General features: G+C 34.7%; 5 protein-coding genes across 5 annotated transcripts; 2 read left to right on the forward strand and 3 right to left on the reverse strand.

Annotated features, from left to right (window-relative positions):
• Positions 1-325: 325 nt before the first annotated feature.
• Positions 326-4,327, reverse strand: LOC131638496 (uncharacterized). The gene is made up of 7 exons (XM_058909061.1): positions 4,147-4,327; positions 3,700-3,832; positions 3,493-3,569; positions 3,335-3,413; positions 2,613-2,722; positions 1,861-1,925; positions 326-861 (listed from the first exon to the last, which is right to left on the reverse strand). Exons 1-7 carry the CDS (start codon positions 4,249-4,251, stop codon positions 768-770), a joined length of 663 nt encoding a protein of 220 aa, XP_058765044.1. The 5' UTR covers positions 4,252-4,327; the 3' UTR covers positions 326-767.
• Positions 4,328-11,587: 7,260 nt separating this feature from the next.
• On the forward strand, positions 11,588-13,429 carry LOC131638513 (NAC domain-containing protein 71-like). Its single transcript, XM_058909076.1, has 4 exons — positions 11,588-12,038; positions 12,231-12,517; positions 12,612-12,845; positions 13,160-13,429. Exons 1-4 carry the CDS (start codon positions 11,882-11,884, stop codon positions 13,424-13,426), a joined length of 945 nt encoding a protein of 314 aa, XP_058765059.1. The 5' UTR covers positions 11,588-11,881; the 3' UTR covers positions 13,427-13,429.
• A 47-nt stretch (positions 13,430-13,476) lies between these two features.
• Positions 13,477-14,596, reverse strand: LOC131638520 (uncharacterized). The gene is made up of 2 exons (XM_058909081.1): positions 14,359-14,596; positions 13,477-14,128 (listed from the first exon to the last, which is right to left on the reverse strand). The coding sequence occupies exons 1-2, from the start codon at positions 14,528-14,530 to the stop codon at positions 13,611-13,613; spliced, it is 690 nt and encodes a 229-aa protein (XP_058765064.1). The 5' UTR covers positions 14,531-14,596; the 3' UTR covers positions 13,477-13,610.
• Positions 14,597-14,771: 175 nt separating this feature from the next.
• On the reverse strand, positions 14,772-17,720 carry LOC131638505 (aluminum-activated malate transporter 12-like). Its single transcript, XM_058909069.1, has 6 exons — positions 17,292-17,720; positions 16,897-17,037; positions 16,547-16,819; positions 16,339-16,460; positions 16,106-16,249; positions 14,772-15,898 (listed from the first exon to the last, which is right to left on the reverse strand). Exons 1-6 carry the CDS (start codon positions 17,599-17,601, stop codon positions 15,254-15,256), a joined length of 1,635 nt encoding a protein of 544 aa, XP_058765052.1. The 5' UTR covers positions 17,602-17,720; the 3' UTR covers positions 14,772-15,253.
• A 1,246-nt stretch (positions 17,721-18,966) lies between these two features.
• Positions 18,967-20,946, forward strand: LOC131642513 (uncharacterized). Its single transcript, XM_058912779.1, has 2 exons — positions 18,967-19,050; positions 20,263-20,946. The coding sequence occupies exons 1-2, from the start codon at positions 18,967-18,969 to the stop codon at positions 20,944-20,946; spliced, it is 768 nt and encodes a 255-aa protein (XP_058768762.1).
• The last annotated feature ends 208 nt before the right edge of the window (positions 20,947-21,154 follow it).

A 21,154-nucleotide genomic window follows, 5' to 3' on the forward strand; every position in this document is an offset into this window, starting at 1 on the left:
ACCTTTTTGGCTTCTGCTATGTGTGAGTTTACCCAGTGTGACATTGACTAATTATTATAACCAAATTTTATGCTGGCTAGTGATTAGGCAAATGTCACACTGGGTTGGGAACCCAGTGGCACAACCCAAGGAAACAAACAAGAGTTTCCAAACATACATAGACTCAATCTTTAACATAATTTTATGATCTTAAAATTCAGTCACAGGTTTTTTCATGACCATCTATCTAACTGTAACAGATCCTTTTTAAACTACTAATATACATGCAATAGGAAATTTTTTGGTTATCCTAGAAGTTACAAATATGCTTGAGACTCGTGAAAAATATATCAAATTTCATGTCAGCAGAAGCAAACTTGTTAAAAATAATACTAGTACTATAGTACTACATAATTTACTCACATGTTTAAATGCCACTATCAGCTTTGGAATCCTGACAAAACTCTCTATATATTTTCCAAAGCATCCCACAGCACCCAAAGAGTTCACAACAACTCTGAAACCTAGGGACCAGAAAGGGAGTTATTCACAGGGGACCATATTAGTCCAAAACATATCAATACATTGGTACTGTACTGTAATATACAAACAGAGCAGGCACGGGTTTAGTAGAAAGAAGGTCAAAACTAAACAGAAAACATGTCACTTCATTGATTTCTGGGTTGGGCTAAAATACAACATTACTGAAAAGTTACTGTACTGTTGATTGGGCAGATATACATCATGTGAGACCACATCTGTGTTGGGATGATGAGGAGGATAAGGGCTCAAAACTGTCCCGCTCTTATATCTCTATCAAGCCGATCTGCGTTGAGCGTCCCTGGTAGCTCTCTGAAGCCTTCGTTGAAGATAGAGTATGCACTGCATGCATAATAGTATAGTTGAAAATATTTAAGAACTACCATCAATGTCCATGAAGTGTGTAACATGTAGAACACATAACTACTTAAAATATAAAATTATATTCACACACTCAACAAAAATTAACACAACCTTAAGTTGTAACTAACATTTAATCAAATTCTAATTGCAAATGTGTATAAGTTGGTAACAAATAATAAGTTAAAGCCACAAGCCCACAACTCATAAAATAATAATAACTTTTTTTATCACATATTGAACTAAAATACCAAATGCAAGAGACTGAAGTTTATGGACAATATAGCAGGTCACCAATCAGACACAAAACAGAGCCTGACAACCATTGGATAACAAAACAAAACACAAACTAGCAGCAAGCAGTCAGCAGTCAGCACCATGCTAACCACAAGCAGAGAGACACAGCTCAGAAGAAACAGAAAGCAATAAGGGGCTAAACCCCCACCCACCACCTTCACCTGCAAGCCACAATTGGTAGCCAACGCGGATCTTAGTGGAGACTGGGGTGGGCCACAATCCACCCAGACCTCAAGAACAAATTAATATATATATATTCTATAGTATTATTATGTGACATATTTTAACAATTCACACCTCGCCACAGCGGCAAGCTATGTTTTGAACGAGGAGCAGGTTGCAAGTTTGACCGTTAAACATTATATTTTTGCAACTCCTTGATATATACTCTGGAACATATAAATTAAAGTCTAAAATTGCAAAATTCAGGATTTGAACTGCGTTTTACTTCCTACATAATAAGGCTGCTAACCACTTAGCCAAATTTAATTCCATTAAATATTGTGTATAAATAGTTTATGAAGGGTATAACCAGGTCAGGATCATGAATGATATAATATGTTTGTAGGAGGACTGGAGGACTGGGGTCAAATGATTTTGGAGGGGCTTGGGTTTATTTTTCACGTCGCACTGTACTTTGGGACTAAATAGTTATAGAACACAACAATTAATCTTAGGTTATACCTGGAGTCACCAGCTTTGCGCTTTCCGAGATTGAAGAGGATGAGACAAAAGCCAGTTGCAAGTATCTACATGAAGGTGGTGACAAAAAATAAAAAGACAACATCTTAATGTATACAAGTATAATAATTAATAATAATGTATAATAGTCCCGTTAAGCCAACTCTGTTGGCAGCTGTGCAGGAACATCCAACTGCAGGGCCACGGATTCGAACCCGCAGCATCTCACTTATTCACCTTTAAGAGGTGAAATTCTAGCCACTAGTCTACATGACAAAAAAAACGTATATGATTCCCCCACCACCGATAAGACATCGTAATATAATTTTACAGCCTCAGATTGTGTTGAGTTTGCGGGCCACCATGGTGCATATAAGTTTTTAGCATATCAAAAGAATGTTCACCTATAAGATTTACAAGAGAGGAATGAACATAGCCATAGAATTTTCACATAATATACACTCATTTATTGATTTTAAGGAATCAGGACTATTTTCTTTCAAATGTCTATGAAGAGGGGGGAAATATTACATTCTAGACAAGTTCAAAAGGCTAGGCCTAATTGTTAACTGGGTTAACTTAAATAGACTAATAGAGTTAACAATAGCTATGCAGTAATTAATACAACGCCCTGAATTGCATGGTACAGTATTGAAAGTTCTAGCTATGTGTCAACAAGGTGAGCAATAGACTACCCCTGCCCTGCCATCCATAAGAAAACACGAAAGAAAAAGTAAGGATGAAAGGATACATACAAACAAAGGTCCGAGATCCAATCTATGGGCAACAGGGGCCAGGATAAACCACATAGTTATGAGAATCCATGCCTTCAAACTCAGAGTGAAAATTAGCATCAAAAGGATATCTGTCAATGGAGGATGAACATGCTTAAAAGATTGTTCATATGAATGGGAATATTATTATATATAATCTATACCAGTATATAAAGGAAAAACATAGTTTTGGCGTAACCAATTTTTGTTCCAAATATACCATTTTCAGTTTTTGTTGCAAACCTTAACTTCTCTCTCATTATCTGTTATATGATAGTTTACATATGTCTTTTATTCCATTATTTTTTACCATTTTATAAATAATGTAAACTAAAATCAAAATTAAGCACAAAAAAATACTGTTATATTTTCATATGTGTGCACACTAAAAAAAAGGGCCAGACGGGCCAGACAGGAGTACTCATCGGGAAGCTAGTTACTAACTTATAATAAGAGATCCACACATCTGAAATGACTTCTTGTATATTACATACAGATACCAAATAACTCTAATTCTAAAGTTTACATCAATTTCGTCCTCAACTCCTCATGCAAATAGATTAGGATGACACAATATTCATAGAAATATCTCATATGCTAAGCCAAATTTCTATAACTTGGTGAATAATAAAAAAATTTAGATATCCAAGGTCCAAACAATACAATAGAAGCGTCCAATTGAATACCATTTATGGAAGTTATACCTGGAAACTTCAACTTATCATGTAGAAAAGAGTATAGCCTCTTTTTCCACCGACTTGATGACTGTGGAAGCTGAAACTTCTGCAAAAATAGAAACACGACATCAAGTGCCAAATTGACATTTTGATCACTTCATTATAAGTTGTTAAATTGATTTTACCAAATCTTCATCGTCATCATCGTCTTCATGCCCATCCTTCACTGGTGGCTTTGGTTTGACCGCAACAATCAAGCTATCTAAAATAATGCAATTAAACCACATCTTGTAAGAAAGCCATATCAGAGGCAATGTTGCACTTTTGAGTAGAGAATGCCATAGAAAATATGGCGAAATCATCAAATAACAAAATTAAGATCAGAACTATACCTCCGTCGGATAGTTGTATGCACATATCATCTCCATATTTGATGTCACATAACGCAGTTCCGCGTAGAATAAGACTCAAGTTGTCAATGGGTAAATTACCATTAATTGCAATTAATCTTCTCAAATCACGCACCTATATGTGATTTAGAATAATTTAAAATGCAGGATCATCAAAATAACTAGCTAATTAAAAGAACCAAATCAAACCCATCAGAATTGTTGCCAAAAGAAAGCTATAATCAATATGAACTACAGAGTCACACTTGGCGGAGGCATTCATTTTCAGTATATACTATTTCAATTGAAACTAACTCTAGGTGTTATTGTTCAGTGAAATTATTGGTAATCATGTATGAATCTTACTTGATACTGTTTGATTTATCAATTTCTAGAGAAAAGCATAAAACCCTAGAAATTAGAAAATGGAGTGTGTAGAAATTGGGAAACCTTGATGAAAGAGGGAACTCGAAGACGAGAGGGTGGAGCTGGACCGATGGTTTTGAGGATGATCTCCACCTTCTCCGATTCATCTTCCTCAACAATGTCTCCCATTGTTGATACTGATCCCACGCATACAAAACGACTGCAATTTGATTTTTCTCGTATCCTTTTCAATTTTAATTATTAATTTGGGTTCAAATTGTATAATTCGTCGTTGAAAATATGTTAATTAATAAAAAAAAGTAAAATTAAAAGAAATCTGTTTTAATGGACAATGCAAGTTCCATTGTAGTTCAATAAAAAACTATAAGCCTGCCTTATATAATTTTGAAATATCTTCGTAATTTTGTGAAATATACATAGTTTTCTTTTTATAAGTAAAATTTGTATCGATAGAAAGAGTATTAGGGATATTTTTTTTTTTGTGAGAAAGGAGGGCCAAAAGCCCGAAAAAGAAAAAAAACTACAAAGTTACATATCGGGGATTGGAGACCCCGGTGGCATCTCTTGTTATCTCATCTACCAACTCAGCTGGACAAGCCGTATAACTTAATATTCCTATATCATGAGACAAACTTAGATTAGCCAAAATATCAGCACTCTTGTTGGCTTCCCGGAAAATATGCGAAAGGGTGATATCTTCCATCTCATCTAGATATTTTCTGATTTGATTGTAGATTCCATTCCCGACCTTGATCTTTACAGCCTTTTCAGCTATAGCATCCACAATGTATTTATTATCTGTCTGTATACTTATCCTTGTGTAGCCCTTTGAAAGAGCAAATTTGATTCCTTCAAGAATTCCCCACAGTTCCACAGTGAGTATTAGGGATATTCAACTCTACAAGTAAAAGAAAATAAAACACGAAGAAAAATAAAAAACAAGAAAACTTAAGAAGTTAATGATTTGCAACACATTTCAATGGATTAGCGCATCAGTCGGCCCAACTAAAGACTCATTCTGATCCCAGTCCTCCACAATGTCTTCCATTGTTGATGTTGATCCCACGTATACTCAGGACTTGAAAGTAGCTTATGGAAATATATTGTCTGGTGCCATTTAAAATAATATGATGGTTATGAAAAAAAAGGATGCTAAGAAGTCTAAAGCAAGTCTATCAATCAGGTATGACAATACTGATTATATTGATGATTTTCCTGTTATCTATAAGTTGGATAATTCATAGGTGATTCTAGAATATATCAAGTTGCACAAAGAGCGGGATGGTGTCACTCTGTCTTTGAAGGACATTCCATATGCACCTGTAGATATGTATAAGAAATCTAAGAAGAGGAATATGGTTGTTTCTGAAGATAAGAAGAAGGTTCAGAAGCCACCAAAGAAGAAAGTTGTGGCAAGTAAGGAAGTTCAGAAAAAGGTGTAAGAGTTTGCAACTTTCACTGTCTTGGTGCCTACTAAGACAGGATTTGGTGCAACTGGTAGAATGACTCAAAAGGTTGCAACATCTTCTGCCACAATTGCTCCTGTAAAGAAAAGAATAAGGAAGATGGTTCTTCTAAGCGAAGAAGAGGAAAATGACCAGCCTTTGAGAAGGAAGATAGAGAAACAAACTCAGGAACTTATTGTACACTTTGTACTAGAGGGTGCCAAGCTTCTGGTATCTACTTTGGAAGACAGGGCAGTGAAATAGCCTTCTGCAACTGAGTTTCTGAGGCAACAAGTAAGGGATGTCAAAGCTACTACTAAAACTATATTGAAGTCTGCTGAATAATCTTTAGATGATGGAATTCAATAATTGGAAGAAGTGGTTGCTACTGAGACTCAAGTTCCATAAGCTGTTATGGAATCTGAGAAAGAAGCTGAGGTTGAAACTTATGTTGCTAAGGTTCATCAAATGCCTTTAGTTGCAATGGAGTTTGAAGTTGTAGATATTGTGATGGAGGAAAAGATAGTCGAGGAAACTGTAGAAACAGGTAACAATCTAAATCTTAACTTTGATACAATTCTAGATTCTTCCTCTCCCCTTAACATACAATAACCAACCTATTCTCCTTCACCTAAACAAACACCTTTACATGTTCACGTCACAAGTCTATCTTTAGAACCTGTCATGAATTCCCCTAAGCCTACAAAACCTCTGAGTCTCCAACCATGATTCAAATACTGGAAAATATTATTAAAATCATATTCTTTAGATGAATTATCAACGCATCTAGTTGGTGAGTTCACTTCACAACCAGAAGTTAAAACAAACTTTGTCCAAACTGAACTTACCCTTGAACCTGAACCAAAAAATGACCAAGCTATACATAACCAAGAATCTAAACCTATTATTGAACCAATTGTTCAAGAACGACTTATACCAGTACAAAATCCTCAACCTATTCCTGACCAAACAATCCTAGAACCCCACCTTCCACATCCAATTACCAGAACACTTCACCTAACATCCAAGACCTTATGGAAGAATTTAGAACTAGTATCTTTGTATGACCCTATTTCACATGCTATTAGTGAAATACTTTCAGAACCTATGTAGATACAGTTCCGCAGAATTTGAAGAGCTTTTATAATGAGTCTATAACTTCTTCACCTAGAAGCAATAACAAATAGAGACTAAATTGGCTTATGTTGATCCTACTAAATAAGAGATGGATGATCAGTTAAAATGGATTATGTTGTTACAGTATTTTTCTTATCTCCTTCTTTATATTTTTGTTGATGACAAAAGGGGGAGTAAGATAATAAGAATTTAAGCTTTGAATGTGACAGCTAAATTCCTGCTTAAATTATGATGAGTTATGTATATTGTGCTTTAAAATTTAATTTAATTAACCTGGATAGAACTTACAAACCTCACCCTTAGGATTATCAGACTCACAAGGAGTTTACAAACCTCAGACCCTGAGGTCAAATTGTTAATTAAATCAACAACTATTATTCTTGGATACTTGTATTTGTCATCATCAAAAAGGGAGAGATTTTTGGAACAAAGTTAGTTTGTATCATATTCCTAAGGTTTTGATGATAACAAAGTATTTAAAGAACAATTGGGTAACTTAGGTTCGAGTATACAGGACCATAGAAATTTTTCTGTCTTAAGAGTCTTTTGTATTGTATTTTATTTACACCTTTGATTGTATATCAAGCGTAACTCTTAAACAATCTCATATGTAAGTTAGATTTTAAGAAGTCTCTTGCTTGTGTTCTTGAGCATCTACAAATCTCTTACCCGTGTGCTCGAGTATTATAAGTCTCTTACTTGAGGGTTTGAGCATTGGAAATCTCTTGCTTGTGTGCTTGAGAACTGGAAGTCTCTTTCTTGTGTGCTTTAGCATTTGTAATCATATTTGGTTATTATGAAATCTTTTGAAAGTGCAAGGGGACTGGACTACTCATAATTTATGGAAGGAACCAGGATATATTGTTGTGACTCTCTTTCCTTGACTTTCTAACTCTTGTATTATCCGCTACATAGTATCACTTCTGTATCAAACTCTAGACCTTTGGTTCAGAATATGATAAAAGAGTTTCGGAAAAGAGAGAAAAATTTAACACAATTCAACCCCTTCTTGTGTTTTTCTCACATTCACAACTAGAGTGGATGCATACTTTATTTCAGTGCCATCGAGATCTTGACGAGTTCGACTAAGTCGCAAGAACTTATATATGCTTGTCGGTTCCACTATTTTTTTTATAAGAGTTTTACTCTTATAGAGGCAAAATATCTACAATTTTTGAGAATTGTCAACATGTGGTAGATATAGTTTAGGCACACCTATTGTGGTCAGGTCGTACATGATTTTAGGAGATAGCTATGCCTATATGTTTACTTATAAGCATATTGACGAATACACCACTCTACTGCATGTATCCCTTTTTTGACTATTTATTATTATTTACTTTTATTTATGCTTTTGAGGAGGAACTTTCGACTTTGGCACGTTATAATTGACGCACTTTTACTACGTTGACCATTGGAATGCTTTCATATTTGACCAGTAATGCAAAGAGAATCAACAACTAGCAGAACATGTTCGTAGCTTAAAACTCCAATAGGATAAATACCTAAAAGAAAGACACGAGGCTTTTGTTTCTCTTACCGGGGTAGGTGATGCCTTAAGTGCCCTCAATCTTCTTGGTTTTCTAGTCGATTAAATGACTTGTTTGGTGAGGGGTGCAACGAGAAAGGATAAAGCTATAGCTTTTGTACGAGCTAATTTATCGTCTACTCAATTTTCACTTTATATGGTTCAAGTACCCGTGACATCAAGATGAAGCATTTACAACCCTCAACCATCTTATTATAAAAATGATTATTAAGACAATATACTAAACATGTAATCACAAGTTCAAGATTGTACTAAAAGCGTAAAATGAAATCGTTGCAGCGACTTTGACATTGTTTGATTAAGACACACAAAAATTACTCAACATAACAACACAATTTTTCTTGCAACCACAAGCTAATATAATTACACTATCAATACTACAAAACCTATGTCATCGTACTATGATTTTTAAATAAAGTGATTTGCAAAAAACTTAATAGAAGGCTCACAAATCTTTACAGAAATACAAACATTTGTACCAATTATTATTCTACAAGACCCAGGTTTGGAAGCACCTATCTGGTAGGAAATTAAATTTTTACGACAATCACACAAATATATAATAACTACTCATTTGACATACTTGAAAATAATACTGCTAGCAATATTTACTTATTACATCTCGAAGCTCATATCACCACCAACAATTAAGAAGAAGAAGAATACTACAAAGTAACCCATACAAGAAACCGAAAAACAAAACTCAACTCACACTACTAAACGAAGGCTAATCACAACATCATTAGAGGAATGTTGGAGATAAAGCGGTTGGAGATAGAGTACTGAAAGAGTTTATATAGAGTGACATCCCTCACCTTACAAGCTGTTTTTGTAAGAATGATTAGGCTCATCCCAAATTTTTAATATGGTGTCAGAGCTTATCGATCAGACCATGAGTCACCCACCATTAATATCCACGCACCAAGCCCAAAAGAGTGTTGAACGTGAGGGGGTGTATTGAAAAAATTCCAATACGTTAATTAGAGGTAGAACTTTGAAAGAATTTATATAGAGTGACACTCCTCATCTTAAAAATCAAAATTTTTAAGGATGAGTTATGTCAAACTATAAAAAACCTATTTTCTTTTGTTCTCCCCATCTTATTTTCTAAATTATGGATTTTTTAAATAAATAATACTACAATCTATAGAATCATATATATATTTTGGAGGAGTGGGAAAGAAACGACTTTGTGCATCTCCAATGGTGAACCCATTTTTGGGTTCTTTGTGGGACCTATTAAACCACGTCAGCTTGAAGCAACTCAACTAATTTTTTGTTTCAATGGTGCAACTCTTAAGAATCCATATTGGGTCCCACAATTTTACTTTATTTATTAATATTTTATTCATATTAAATTTTATAGCAATTAAAATAATAATTTTAATTATTTAAATTAAAATTGATATAAAATAAATAAAATTCAAATTAAACTTATAATTTAAAATGATAATTAATATTAATCTCAAATACATGACATATAATTAAAAATAATAAAAATAAATAACATCACATAGTAAATTAAACTTAAATTTCATCATCTACATGTCCAAAACGTTCCCAAATATACTCGACTAAATCTCCTTGAAGTTGACGATGAACTTGTTTTTCTCGAATACTTGCTCTTCTTTGTAGTCTTGTTGCAAGATTCAGATAAGGACCGCTAAATGTTTCGTTTGTTGAGTTGTTGTCATCCACATTATCATAAGAGTAATCAAAATTACCTCCATATGTATGTCGTTCGTCTTCAACAATCATGTTGTGTAATATGATGCATGCATATATGGTATGCTTGAGGGTGTCCATGTGCCAGACACGTGCTGGGCCACGTATAATTGCAAATCGAGATTGAAGCACTCCAAATGCCCGCTCCACATCTTTTCTAGCTGATTCTTGATGTTGAGCAAATAACTTTTTCTTTTCTCCCTGGTGGCATCGGTGGAATTTGAGAATTTTGAGGATTAGGATTTTGATAATTTTGCATGAAATTGAACATAGCTTGTTGATAATGAAAATGATTAGAATCCATTTGGCCTAAACAATTGTAATTTGAAGTAAAAAAAAATTGAAAATTTGAGTTAAAATGATGAAATTGTGAGAGAGAAATTTGAAATTGAAGAGAAAATAAAAGTGTTGGTAAAATTTGTGTTGGTTAATTTTTTTCACAAAACTATATTTATAACAAAAAAATAACTTAAAAAAAAAAGAGTAACTAGCCGTTTTTTTTTAATAAGCAATTTTGTATCTAGCGGATTTCGAACTTGAGACCTTGAGAGGAGCACACTCTCAAGACCCAAGCGTTTCACCGCTAGATCACACACACGCACACAAGTAACTAGCCGTTAACAACGACTACTTTTAATATTAAAACCTTAAAATATTAAAAGAACCGTTGTATAATTGTAATGCGATGGCCAAGTGGAGTTATGATGCCAAGAAAAAGTTATCTTCAAATGTTTGCCATGCTGGCAAACCCATGTGAAGAACCACCGCTGGAAGTGGTCTAAGGATGATGTAAAGAGAAAACTAGAGAAATCTTTCTAATATTCTTGCAAAGTTGATCTTACTAACAAGAGTTTAGAGGAAGCTTGATGGTTGATTTACCATACATATGAATGAATTGTAGAGGGGAAATAAGCTTCTAAAAGATTAAAAAAAAATTAAGTACTTTTCAAAATTTTCATTTTGGAAGTGCTCGGTAACATTTGATGACACAATCACTTTCACTTCAATTGAAAATAGAAAAAGTATTTTTGTCCTATTGAAAATGATGTGGAACAAATTCGACGGTAGTTCTAGCGCCATCAAAAGTATGCACCAATCAATAACCCTTGAAAATGATATAACAAATTAAAAATTAAAACCATTTCACTCATGCAAAATTATAATTGGCTTATAGTTTAAAAAGGTTCAACAACGGCAATAATTCAAAATCAAAGTTTCTTAAAATATTGTGTGGCTACACTTTTAGGGCATACAAATTATGTAAAGTATTCACACATCGCCATCAAATTAAGCTTATCTTTCTACATTGGGGTGAGAGCTCTAGTAAGGGTCGCTTTAAAACTCTAGTTCATAATAATTGTGTACTTCCAACATGACTTTAGACTTGAATGTGCTAATGTGGGATGAAATAACAAAAAAGTATTGAAAATTGAAATGCACTTTGAGGAAATTAGAGGCACACTTCTATGTCTTTTTATTATTATTGAAAACAAGCTAAATCATTATTTTGGAGTGCACTCAAGACAAGTAATTTTCAAACTTTCGGTGTGCTCAATTTTGGACTCTTGGTTATTATTCACTTCCAAACAAATGCTATAAATAACACACTATCTCTGACTTATGCTTTTACTCTATAGTCTCACAGTCTTTTCTTGTCTTCATCAGACTCAATTCAAATTTTGTTCTAAATCTCTTTAGTGGTTTTTGTTCTTTCTGTTACTTATAGCTTTGGTTACTTTTTTCAACTTAAGTTTCACATTTTAAGTGAGTTTTTCTCCTAGTAAGAAACATTGCAACATAAACTATCCCGGTCAAAGGTTTTAAGTTCGAGTTTCACTAGACTTTTTAGAAGTCGGTAAATGTAAGTTTTTTTGGACACTAAAGTCTTCGCTGCCTTAGACCGAGGCACCATGCCTCCGTCTTAAATTATTCTCATAAAAAAATGGGAGAGACATCATTGCCACCCGGTTTTCGATTCCATCCAACCGATGAAGAGCTAGTAGGATACTATCTTAAAAGAAAAGTGGAAGGACTTGAAATTGAGCTTGATGTTATACCAGTCATTGATTTTTACAAGTTTGATCCATGGGAACTGCCTGGTAATCTTCAATTTCACATTTTCATTGATCATTTGCATCATAATATACATCAAAATGTAAGATTTTTTGTTTTCAAATGCAATGTTTAATATAGTATATCAAATATCAATGAAAAAGCAAGGACTTTTTTTTATTGCATTGTTGCTTCTGATACAAATGTTGGAAGCTTAACTCATGAGATGTGAAATGCAGAGAAATCGTTTCTACCAAAACGAGATTTAGAATGGTTTTTCTATTGTCCACGCGATAGAAAGTATCCAAATGGATCAAGAACAAATAGAGCTACCAAAGGTGGTTACTGGAAAGCCACCGGAAAAGAGAGAAAGATTGTGTGTCAAGGCACTTCATCTACTATCACAGGAAACTGCAAAAAACTTGTTTTCTATATTGGAAGGGCCCCTTTATGGAATAGAACTAGCTGGATCATGCACGAGTATCGCCTCAGCGATGATCTTGGCCAAGACTCTCCGTATTTTAAGGTACATATAACGGTCACTAAGTGTTATGTTATGTGATGAGTTAGCTTTGTTTTGACCTTACGTTGATTAACGCGCACATGTGTGTTCTCTGTAGGGTGGTTTTGCTTTGTGCCGAGTTACTAAAAAGAATGAAAAGAGAAAGAGGATTGTAACATGTTCCGGTGATGTTTCTTCACAAGCAAGTCACATGAATAATGAGATTGGATATTCAAGCCTTGTTACTTTTAAGCAAAATGTGGCTCCAATCGCTGAGCTTAACCATGTTTCAGTAGAAATCAATCCTTCAAATTTATGTATATCCCCTGATATGATTCTTGATTCTTCAAAGGTATATTGTTTTTCATTTTATTCTTATTATATGAATAAAGAAGGAAAGTTGAGATTGAATATCCCACTCCTCAGTAATTAGGTATTATCCGTATTCATGCAGTTGAGATATTAGTGGTCATTTGATCAAGATCAGACGATCCAAATTCAAATTCGATATTTTGAATTATGAAATACAATTTTAAGTATGCAATTTTTTAGACCGTCTCATATTAATCAAACTACCACCGATATTTTGACTGCGTGAGTATGGTACCCCTTACCGAATTTAATAATTTGGAGATGTTTCTCAAGTTTTTGCTTCACCATCTGCAGGAGTATACTAAAGTGCAAGATGCAGTGGCTCGATATTTTCCTAGGCATGACTCACCGAATCAATCGTTGGAACAAATAACAGTTTCACCTACTTTATTCTTCTCAAATTTAAGTAGTGAAATTGAATTTTCTGATAATGTAAGTCAAATTGGATGCATGTCACCTTACTCAAGTCAAGGGAATTTCATGGACTATTATGGAAATTGGGATGTTCCTTATGAGGCTTATGATCAAATTAATTCAGTCTCATATCAAGATCCAATTTGAAGGCCAAGCAGTGAAGATTAGTGTTAATGATAAATCGTTGTCGGGACTAGTTAGCTGAAATCTTTCTCGGTATAACATTATAACTTAGAATGATAAATAATGAGTACTACTTTTAAAGTACGATCTATCTGTAACACCGACATTTCAGATCAAAGGAAAAAAAATATAAGCTTCTAATGAAGTTTTAATATAAGCTCGCAATTTTAGGGCTACAAAACACTTCAACTTCTTGAATAATTGCCCTAGACTCATCACCAAAGATAGACTCCTTGCCATCTTCCCTTTTAGCATAAGACAATCCCAATCTAGACTTAGCTTGTGTCAAGTCACCAACACCAGAATTAGTATCAGGCCCAGCAAATCCGCCCATAACAGGTGCTAATGGGGGCCCGATGAGAAGCCCGTCAGCCCCGAACTGTGGCCCGCCGCGAGCATAATCAAACAAAGCTGCACCACTTCCACCAACCTTAGGCAAAATGATGGGTTCATTTTGATTTTCTATCCAATAAAATAGAAATGCATCAAATGTGTCATAGTAATCATCTGTGCTTCTATATCCTTCAGGGTTAAATGCACCAAACTTGAAAGAGTTGTCTGTGTAGCCTATTATTACACATGGTCCTTTGAAGTCACAACATTGGTGGAAATTTGTTGCACTAAATCCATCAATTGTTGCCCTATAGCAGCACTTTAGTTCCTTACCTGATCAAAACGCAATAAAAAAAGCGGATAGACAAGCATGTTAGTTACAGAGCCATCTTTGAGGACATGCAATACGGACTCCCATACAAGCTCAAAATTTGACACGGTTAAACTGAGGCTAAATAGATCCCCTATTTGTTTTGCCACACATACACAAGGCCTCCGAAAACTTAATACGACATTGGTTAGATAACTTTTCACAGTAACTAACTTGAAGAGAGAAGAAATACCTTTCAAAAATGTTTTGGCAACAAGAGAAGTTGAGAAAGTGAGATCAATATCATGGTATTTAATCTGAGGTTTGTCATCAACTCTTTTTCTGCCTACGTTCCAACCAAATAAGCAATTTGGGCTTGTCTTTCTCCCATGGAATGATAGAGAGTTTGATATACAAGATGCCATCCACAGATGACCAAAACTCAGAACTATCCATCTATCTATCTAATGCATTTCCACCACTAAAACAAAACTCACCATCTTATCCATTTGTTCTCATAAAGTTATTTGCATATCCCTTCAATAAAGTCACTAATCACTGGACCCACTTCTATGGAAAATTTGGACCACATTGAGCTTTTATGCTATTATCAACACAAAATATATTTCCTAATATTGTCAATGCAAAGAGAGGACTAGTTACTGTTCCAAGAGGCCTTTGGCCCGAAGTTCTAAATTATGGTCCACAACAACAATTTCATTCGTAATATAGATGTTTTAGACGTTTCCACAATAATACTGCATCTGCAATTGTAGCCGAATCAGTTTTTTTTTTGTTGCCTCGAGCCTACTTTGTTTTTGTTTGCTTTGGCTCAAGGTTTTCGAGTTCCACATGCCATTATTTTTAGTCTGTTTGGTTTGGATCGACGGTTAAGCCATAAGGCAGTTTGACTCTGATACCGTGTTAGAATGAAGTGCAAACATTCTCAATTAGTTCCAAACAATGTTGAACTTGATCTCAAATAGAAAGAAGAAAAATGAATAGATGGAAGTGTAAAAGTATTAGAGACCTAAACTATATTACATAGTCTGATATGATAAAACAGAATCTAAGATATACATCATGAAAATCATTTATAAAATACCAAATAAAGAATAATGTATTTCCTTGTTTGTTTCCATTCAGAATCATTCTCCTCCATGAGATGGTAAATGATTCTCCAACACATCAACTCTTGGTTTCTCACTACTATCAAAAAACTCATCACCATGTCTATACTCTTTAAAACACGCCAACCTCCCGAGTTCTTCAACTTCATCAATGATCAAATCCAGTTTCGCCACCGTTTCCACAAGCAAAGAAGCAAAAGCAGCAAAAGGCAGTGCTTCAGAAAACTCAAGACTAGTAATAGCAATTTTACTCATCTGGCTTCTCAACACCTTACGTTCCGGTAACTGTTCTACGTCCTTAGTCTGCTCAGCAGACACCCTTTTGGTTTTCCAATCTAACAAGGCTGAAGAATCTGTTTTAACACTTGGCAACGAGCTTTTCCCATGCTTCATGATCTGTTCTGCTGCTCCTGCTTGTGCAGCAGCCATGGTTGCGAGCATGTTATTGGCTTGGATGTCTTTGGAGCTTAAGAAGAGGCGTGGCTGTGATTTTATCGCGGTGTTGAGGTCTTTTAATGCTTCATGAAGATGATCAGAGAGTATTTCTGGCGAGCAATGGCGTCGACTTCTTATGCTGCTGGCAAGTTCTATCAGTACTTTTGATACTTCTGCTGCTAGTCTTATGCAAGGGTCCTTGAATAGAACTCGAACAGATTGCGGTGTCTGAAAAATATTTTGTTAAACTAAAATGAGAAAATAATTAATCAACTAGGGATATATTGCATGATTTATCCTTTTCAAATTTCTACTGCTAACGTGTCAGTGTTAGTGTCATGTCTGATGTCCTTTTCTGATGACTACTATTTTGTGATCAGGTGAAGATTTTAAAAAATGGTCAAATTTAAGTTTAGAACACAAATGTTATGTTACCTGAATTTCAGTTCTCAAACAGCCATGTAGAGCTACTACTGTATATCCAAATTGACGAAGAACGTTGCCGACTTTTACATACTGTTGTGATGGAAATTTGTGACAGTACCTAAAATATCTTGGCTCCCAACTTGCATGTAATGCCTGCACAGTTCAAAGCAGAAACATTTGAAGAATAAGAGATTTGAAGAATAAGAAATTTGTGACAGTACCTAGATGGATACATAGCTTACCAATGTTTCATCTGTGGATTTTGAATCCAAAACAGCTTTATAACCTTTGTAAATTGGATCTTCCGATGATTTTACATCACCGGAAAAATCAACTTCTCCATAGAAATATTCATTGACACAAGCTGCAAGAATTCGCGCCTTCAAAATGTTGATTTACAAAGTAAAAACTATTGATACTCTCTATGAACGTGTTATGAATTTGGCATACCTTCTATAGATTTGGCTAGGCCGTCGAGTTTGAAAGCAGTGGAATGATGTAAATCTTCGCCCGACCAATTCGGAAAGACAAAAAGACTCATCACAAGACAAACAGCGCAACCTATGGCTATGGTGTAGAAGCGGTCATGTGCAAGCTTGAGGACGTGATCAACTCGATAACTTGAAACAGTTAACAAGTTGAAGGTTAAGAGAAATATAACCACACCATAATCATAATTCTTCTTTATAGAAGGAATGAACCTAATATATGTGGCTGCAGATCCTGCCAGATACATTCAACATGAACGAAATTAAAACCCGAGATTAAGTACTTCTTAAAAAATACAAGAAATGTTATACCTATTACCAAAACCGCAACTGCAATGAAAACAGCTTGAAGTATCTGACCGGATCGATTTGCAAGATAATCTAGAAGAAATGCCAATAGTCCTGCTAATAGTGTTCCCAATCCTCTATTCAGCCCCTTGCATAAAGTTGCCCCTAGCAACAAGAGAAATTACAAATGAAAGTCATTCATGTACTATAACAGAAACGTCTAAAGTTTTTGGAGGCCTTGTCTAAGTTAGTCGCGGTTTAACCATGACAAATCAAATAGAAGCTCTATTACACTAACATGTAAACGTAACAATATTTTCTCAGGCCTTATTTTGGGGCTGTGCTGTAGCCCGTCTTGCATGCCCTCAAAGACGACTCTGACTATAAAGTAACCCTTTGGATAGGAACTGATATTATACCTGCGGTGAACTCGAAAACCACGACGACGGTCATGACAGCCCAAATAGCATTTTGGCCAATCCCTTTAAAGAGTGGCTCCAAAACATACAGCAATGAAACAAGAGTAAGAGATAAACCAACTTTGAATGCATGGATCATCCTTCTAGGATCATCACATCCCACTTTCCATATAGTCTTCCAAGCCAAACAAGGAAACCTTTTAAACCTCTCACCAAAAACATGCATACGTCTCTTCCAATTCTCAATCTTTTCACCACTCTCATTCCAAGCCACACTCATTTCAAGATCATTATGAACCTTAGGAACCATTTCTCAATAAAAATTTCTCAAATGGAAATATATTTTTTGTGAGATAATGAGGATTCTAGATGTATAATGGTGAGAAGTGAGAACTATAATCTTCTACAAGAGACCTGAACAACTTTATATGGTTGTTGTATAGGGAGAAAAAAGAAACTAGAAATGTCATTGTTATTTCACATGCATTGCATTATAAAGTGATCAAATAGTAATTAGAATTGACCTGCTTGTTTTGTTTTGTTTCAAATTTAAAAGAGTAGTTGTCTCAAGTAGTAATTAGAATTGACCTGCTTGTTTTGTTTTGTTTCTTTTCTTTTTCTTCATTTTTCTGGTTTTGGTTGCTGCTGTTTTCATCATTTTATATTTGTATCAGATTCTTTTTTTTCACAACTTCACACATATGCATTATCAAAAAAGTAATCTACAATTTTTTAAATATTTATTTACTAACATACTTAACTTTTTTTTTTTTTAGCTAAAAAGTTAAACACTTGACTTAACTTATTTTAATATTTACTTACAAAAAAAACATGCATTCATATTATCATTCATATTTAACATACTAACATTCTATTAAAAAACATAATGTTCATATCATCATTCATTTTAGAGAAATGCTTGTAAACTAAGTAATATAAATTGTTGCATTTAGTTTTTAAAAATGAAAAAGTAAAAAAAAAATTATAGAATTTGTCATTCATATTCATGCTACTTTTTGTTAACATATAAATCAAATTAAATAATTATAATCATTATTTTTCAACAATAATAACAAATTAACAAACAACATATACGCAAAAAAATACTATAGAGAATTTTTTTACTAACTTGTAAGATGATCAAAGACATCAAAGACTTGGTTTTGCTCAACTACAAAAATAATGTTTAAAATAGAATGCTTGTAACAAATGATGGAAACAATGGGTGGAAAGGAGAATTTGAAGAAGATGAAGATGAAAGATATTTTAGTTGAAAAGAAGAAATTAGGGGAAAAAATGTGTGACAAAGGTTTTAAGGAGATTTTATTTATAGATTTTTTACAGAGTGTTGCATGCTTTTTGTTATTGTTGCCAGAAGCATAATTCCTAACAAATTCTATTGCACATAAGCACACCCACGTAACATGCCAACCTTTTCTATTTATAATCCATTAGGCTCCATTATCTTTGAATGATAATATTTCAACATTTTATTAATTTGACATGTCCGATTTTATGGTGACATGTCTTTTCCTTGCTAAACTTTGATTTTGCGGCTAAAATAGCTCCTCCATGAATGCTATGCTATGACTCCTTATTCTTTGTCTTATTAAAATTCTTCTTTGTCGCTCAGTTGTCCGCTATACCTATATTATGCAACGTCTTGGATTTATACATGTATCCTAAGAAAATCGATGAAAGACGAATAATCGACCTTAAACAAGATGTACATCTTGCGTCTGATTATTTAAGGGCAAAAGTACGTCCGCTTATCCTTTTTCATCCAAGTTTATTTAAAAAATTTCGAGGTTGCTCGTCAAAGAATGGAATGTATCAGTCATTTTGTCAAGATATATCGGGAGTCAATTGGTCATGACCTTAGTGACGTTGAAATTGGTCGTCATCTAGAGTGTCAGGGGCGGCATTGTTTACCAGTGATTTCTGACAAACAACCGCTAGTCCTCCAAAGGTATATGCTTTGGTAACTTACATGATCGACTAGATTGATCCTAGGACATGTGTCTCGAGACTTCGTATCTTTGTGATTTGATTCATGATTGATGATATTTCTGGATTATGAATAATATCAAAATCTTTTGACTATTTCCAATTCTCAAGAACCTATTGGCAATAATTCTAAGTGCAACTTAAATATTGAAGAAATAAATGACGAAATGTAAGTAAATTGCATGTAAAAGACTTTAACTTAAATTGCAATAAGTAAACGACTCAAATAAATAAACTTATGAATGTAAAGAAAGCGAAATAAAAGACTTTTGACATAAATTTAACTTATATTGAATAAGTAAAATAAAGAGCAAATGTGGTGTTCTTCATACATACATTATTTCAGCAAATTCTATTTTCTCTAACGCTGGTACTTCGAGTCACTTTGTGAATTTTTTGTATATTAATTCGAACACCCCTAATCTAAACATTAAGACTTCTATTTATACTAGTTCGACCCTAACAGTCTCTACGTAGATTACTACCACGTCCAATATTTCGAACGTCACTTCGCTTCAGATGCTTCCACGCATTCGCATACAAAACCCTTCCGTTTGAATTTTGACTTTCCCGCTCAACGCTTCGACTATGCTGACGCCGCTGTCGAAGGATACTTGCAAAAATTATAAAATCTCTTCAATCACATCCTTCAATAACACAAATCTTCTCCTTCAAGGACAAGACTTAAAATAGCTTTACAAAAGCCATTTCTTCTTTATAACATAACACTTTTAAAGTATTATGATCCTTTGGTCGAAATCTCCAGCTAACAGGCATGATGTCGTGTCCTGGGTCAATCTCGATGATCATCATAGAGCCGATATATTGACATGTAAGGATATTCGGTTAACATATTTGACCAATACAAATAGGTACAATTCAGTGGCTGCTAGGTATATATTCTTACATGGTTTTTTGTGTTTTATTATAATTTACATGGGCTTGATTATTTTTATTTATGCAGTGTTGGATCTACGAGCACTTCCCTCACATCTGTGAGCAAAATACCCAGCATTGTGCGGCTGCTGACCCTTGTGCGAGGAGGTGCAAGGCCAGACAGACCCATCCAAGAGGGGTGATTGAGTACAGGCGGAGGCTGGATGCTCAACCGCTGGATGATGTCATCTGGACATCGTATACAGGTCACCACAATCATCTTCCTTTTGATGTATCTTATTTATATTCAGCGTATGTCAAATGGGAGAGCCATATGGCTAGACACTTGCCTGAGAGGTGTCTACGCCAGTATGGTTATATACAGGGAATCCCACGGCCGGTCCCAGAGACTCCAGCTGGTGGCATTGATCAGTGGTTTCAGAGTCACATCCTCAGCTCCCCCCGTGAGATCATTGAAACATCCGTTGCGGTTCAGCAGCCTCGACAATGTCAGGATGGTTACTTAGAGTGGTTCCTCAGTGTGTCACACCCTAGGGTCATACCATCTGCCGTAACATTTGATGTTCCAGGGCCTTCAGGTAGTAGGGCTACTTCACCACCACCACCTCCACCTCCCGCAGGTGACCAGGACAGTCGTCTGCAGTACATCTCCGTTCACTTGGATAGCCTCATGGGTTTGATGAACACTGATGGTGAGGTTCACAGTATTTTAGCTAGGTTGACGGATGTTTCCCGTGGAAGACCTATGTAGATTATTTTGTTATGATTGTATCATTTGTATTATTTGTATATTTTGTACGAACATCTTATGTATGAACATCTTTTTTATTGCATAATCTTTTGGCTAGTACATATTTCGAGTAGATAAAGAAAATAACATCAATAACAAACAAACATAGTTAACAAACATCAGATGACAAACAACAAGCATAAACAGTACTCCGAAACATGAAAACCTA

Source organism: Vicia villosa, linkage group LG1 (genome assembly GCF_029867415.1).
Source record: "Vicia villosa cultivar HV-30 ecotype Madison, WI linkage group LG1, Vvil1.0, whole genome shotgun sequence".
Lineage (NCBI taxonomy): Eukaryota > Viridiplantae > Streptophyta > Magnoliopsida > Fabales > Fabaceae > Vicia > Vicia villosa.

Bases quoted from the DNA above. Each gene is read 5' to 3' on its own strand.
- LOC131642513 (XM_058912779.1), top strand. From the start codon at position 18,967: ATGTATCCTAAGAAAATCGATGAAAGACGAATAATCGACCTTAAACAA. The intron at 19,051-20,262 runs GTACGTCCGCTT...TTATTTATGCAG, and splicing joins CTGATTATTTAAGGGCAAAA to TGTTGGATCTACGAGCACTT.
- LOC131638513 (XM_058909076.1), top strand. From the start codon at position 11,882: ATGGGAGAGACATCATTGCCACCCGGTTTTCGATTCCATCCAACCGAT. The intron at 12,518-12,611 runs GTACATATAACG...TGTTCTCTGTAG, and splicing joins AAGACTCTCCGTATTTTAAG to GGTGGTTTTGCTTTGTGCCG. The intron at 12,846-13,159 runs GTATATTGTTTT...CACCATCTGCAG, and splicing joins TGATTCTTGATTCTTCAAAG to GAGTATACTAAAGTGCAAGA.
- LOC131638496 (XM_058909061.1), bottom strand. From the start codon at position 4,251: ATGGGAGACATTGTTGAGGAAGATGAATCGGAGAAGGTGGAGATCATC. The intron at 3,833-4,146 runs GTTTCCCAATTT...AATCACATATAG, and splicing joins GAGTTCCCTCTTTCATCAAG to GTGCGTGATTTGAGAAGATT. The intron at 1,926-2,612 runs GTATGTATCCTT...ACCTTCATGTAG, and splicing joins TGGATCTCGGACCTTTGTTT to ATACTTGCAACTGGCTTTTG.
- LOC131638505 (XM_058909069.1), bottom strand. From the start codon at position 17,601: ATGGTTCCTAAGGTTCATAATGATCTTGAAATGAGTGTGGCTTGGAAT. The intron at 17,038-17,291 runs GTATAATATCAG...TCTTGTTGCTAG, and splicing joins GGTTTTCGAGTTCACCGCAG to GGGCAACTTTATGCAAGGGG. The intron at 16,250-16,338 runs GTAAGCTATGTA...TGAACTGTGCAG, and splicing joins AATCCACAGATGAAACATTG to GCATTACATGCAAGTTGGGA.
- LOC131638520 (XM_058909081.1), bottom strand. From the start codon at position 14,530: ATGGCATCTTGTATATCAAACTCTCTATCATTCCATGGGAGAAAGACA. The intron at 14,129-14,358 runs GTATTTCTTCTC...CGTTTTGATCAG, and splicing joins TGCCAAAACATTTTTGAAAG to GTAAGGAACTAAAGTGCTGC.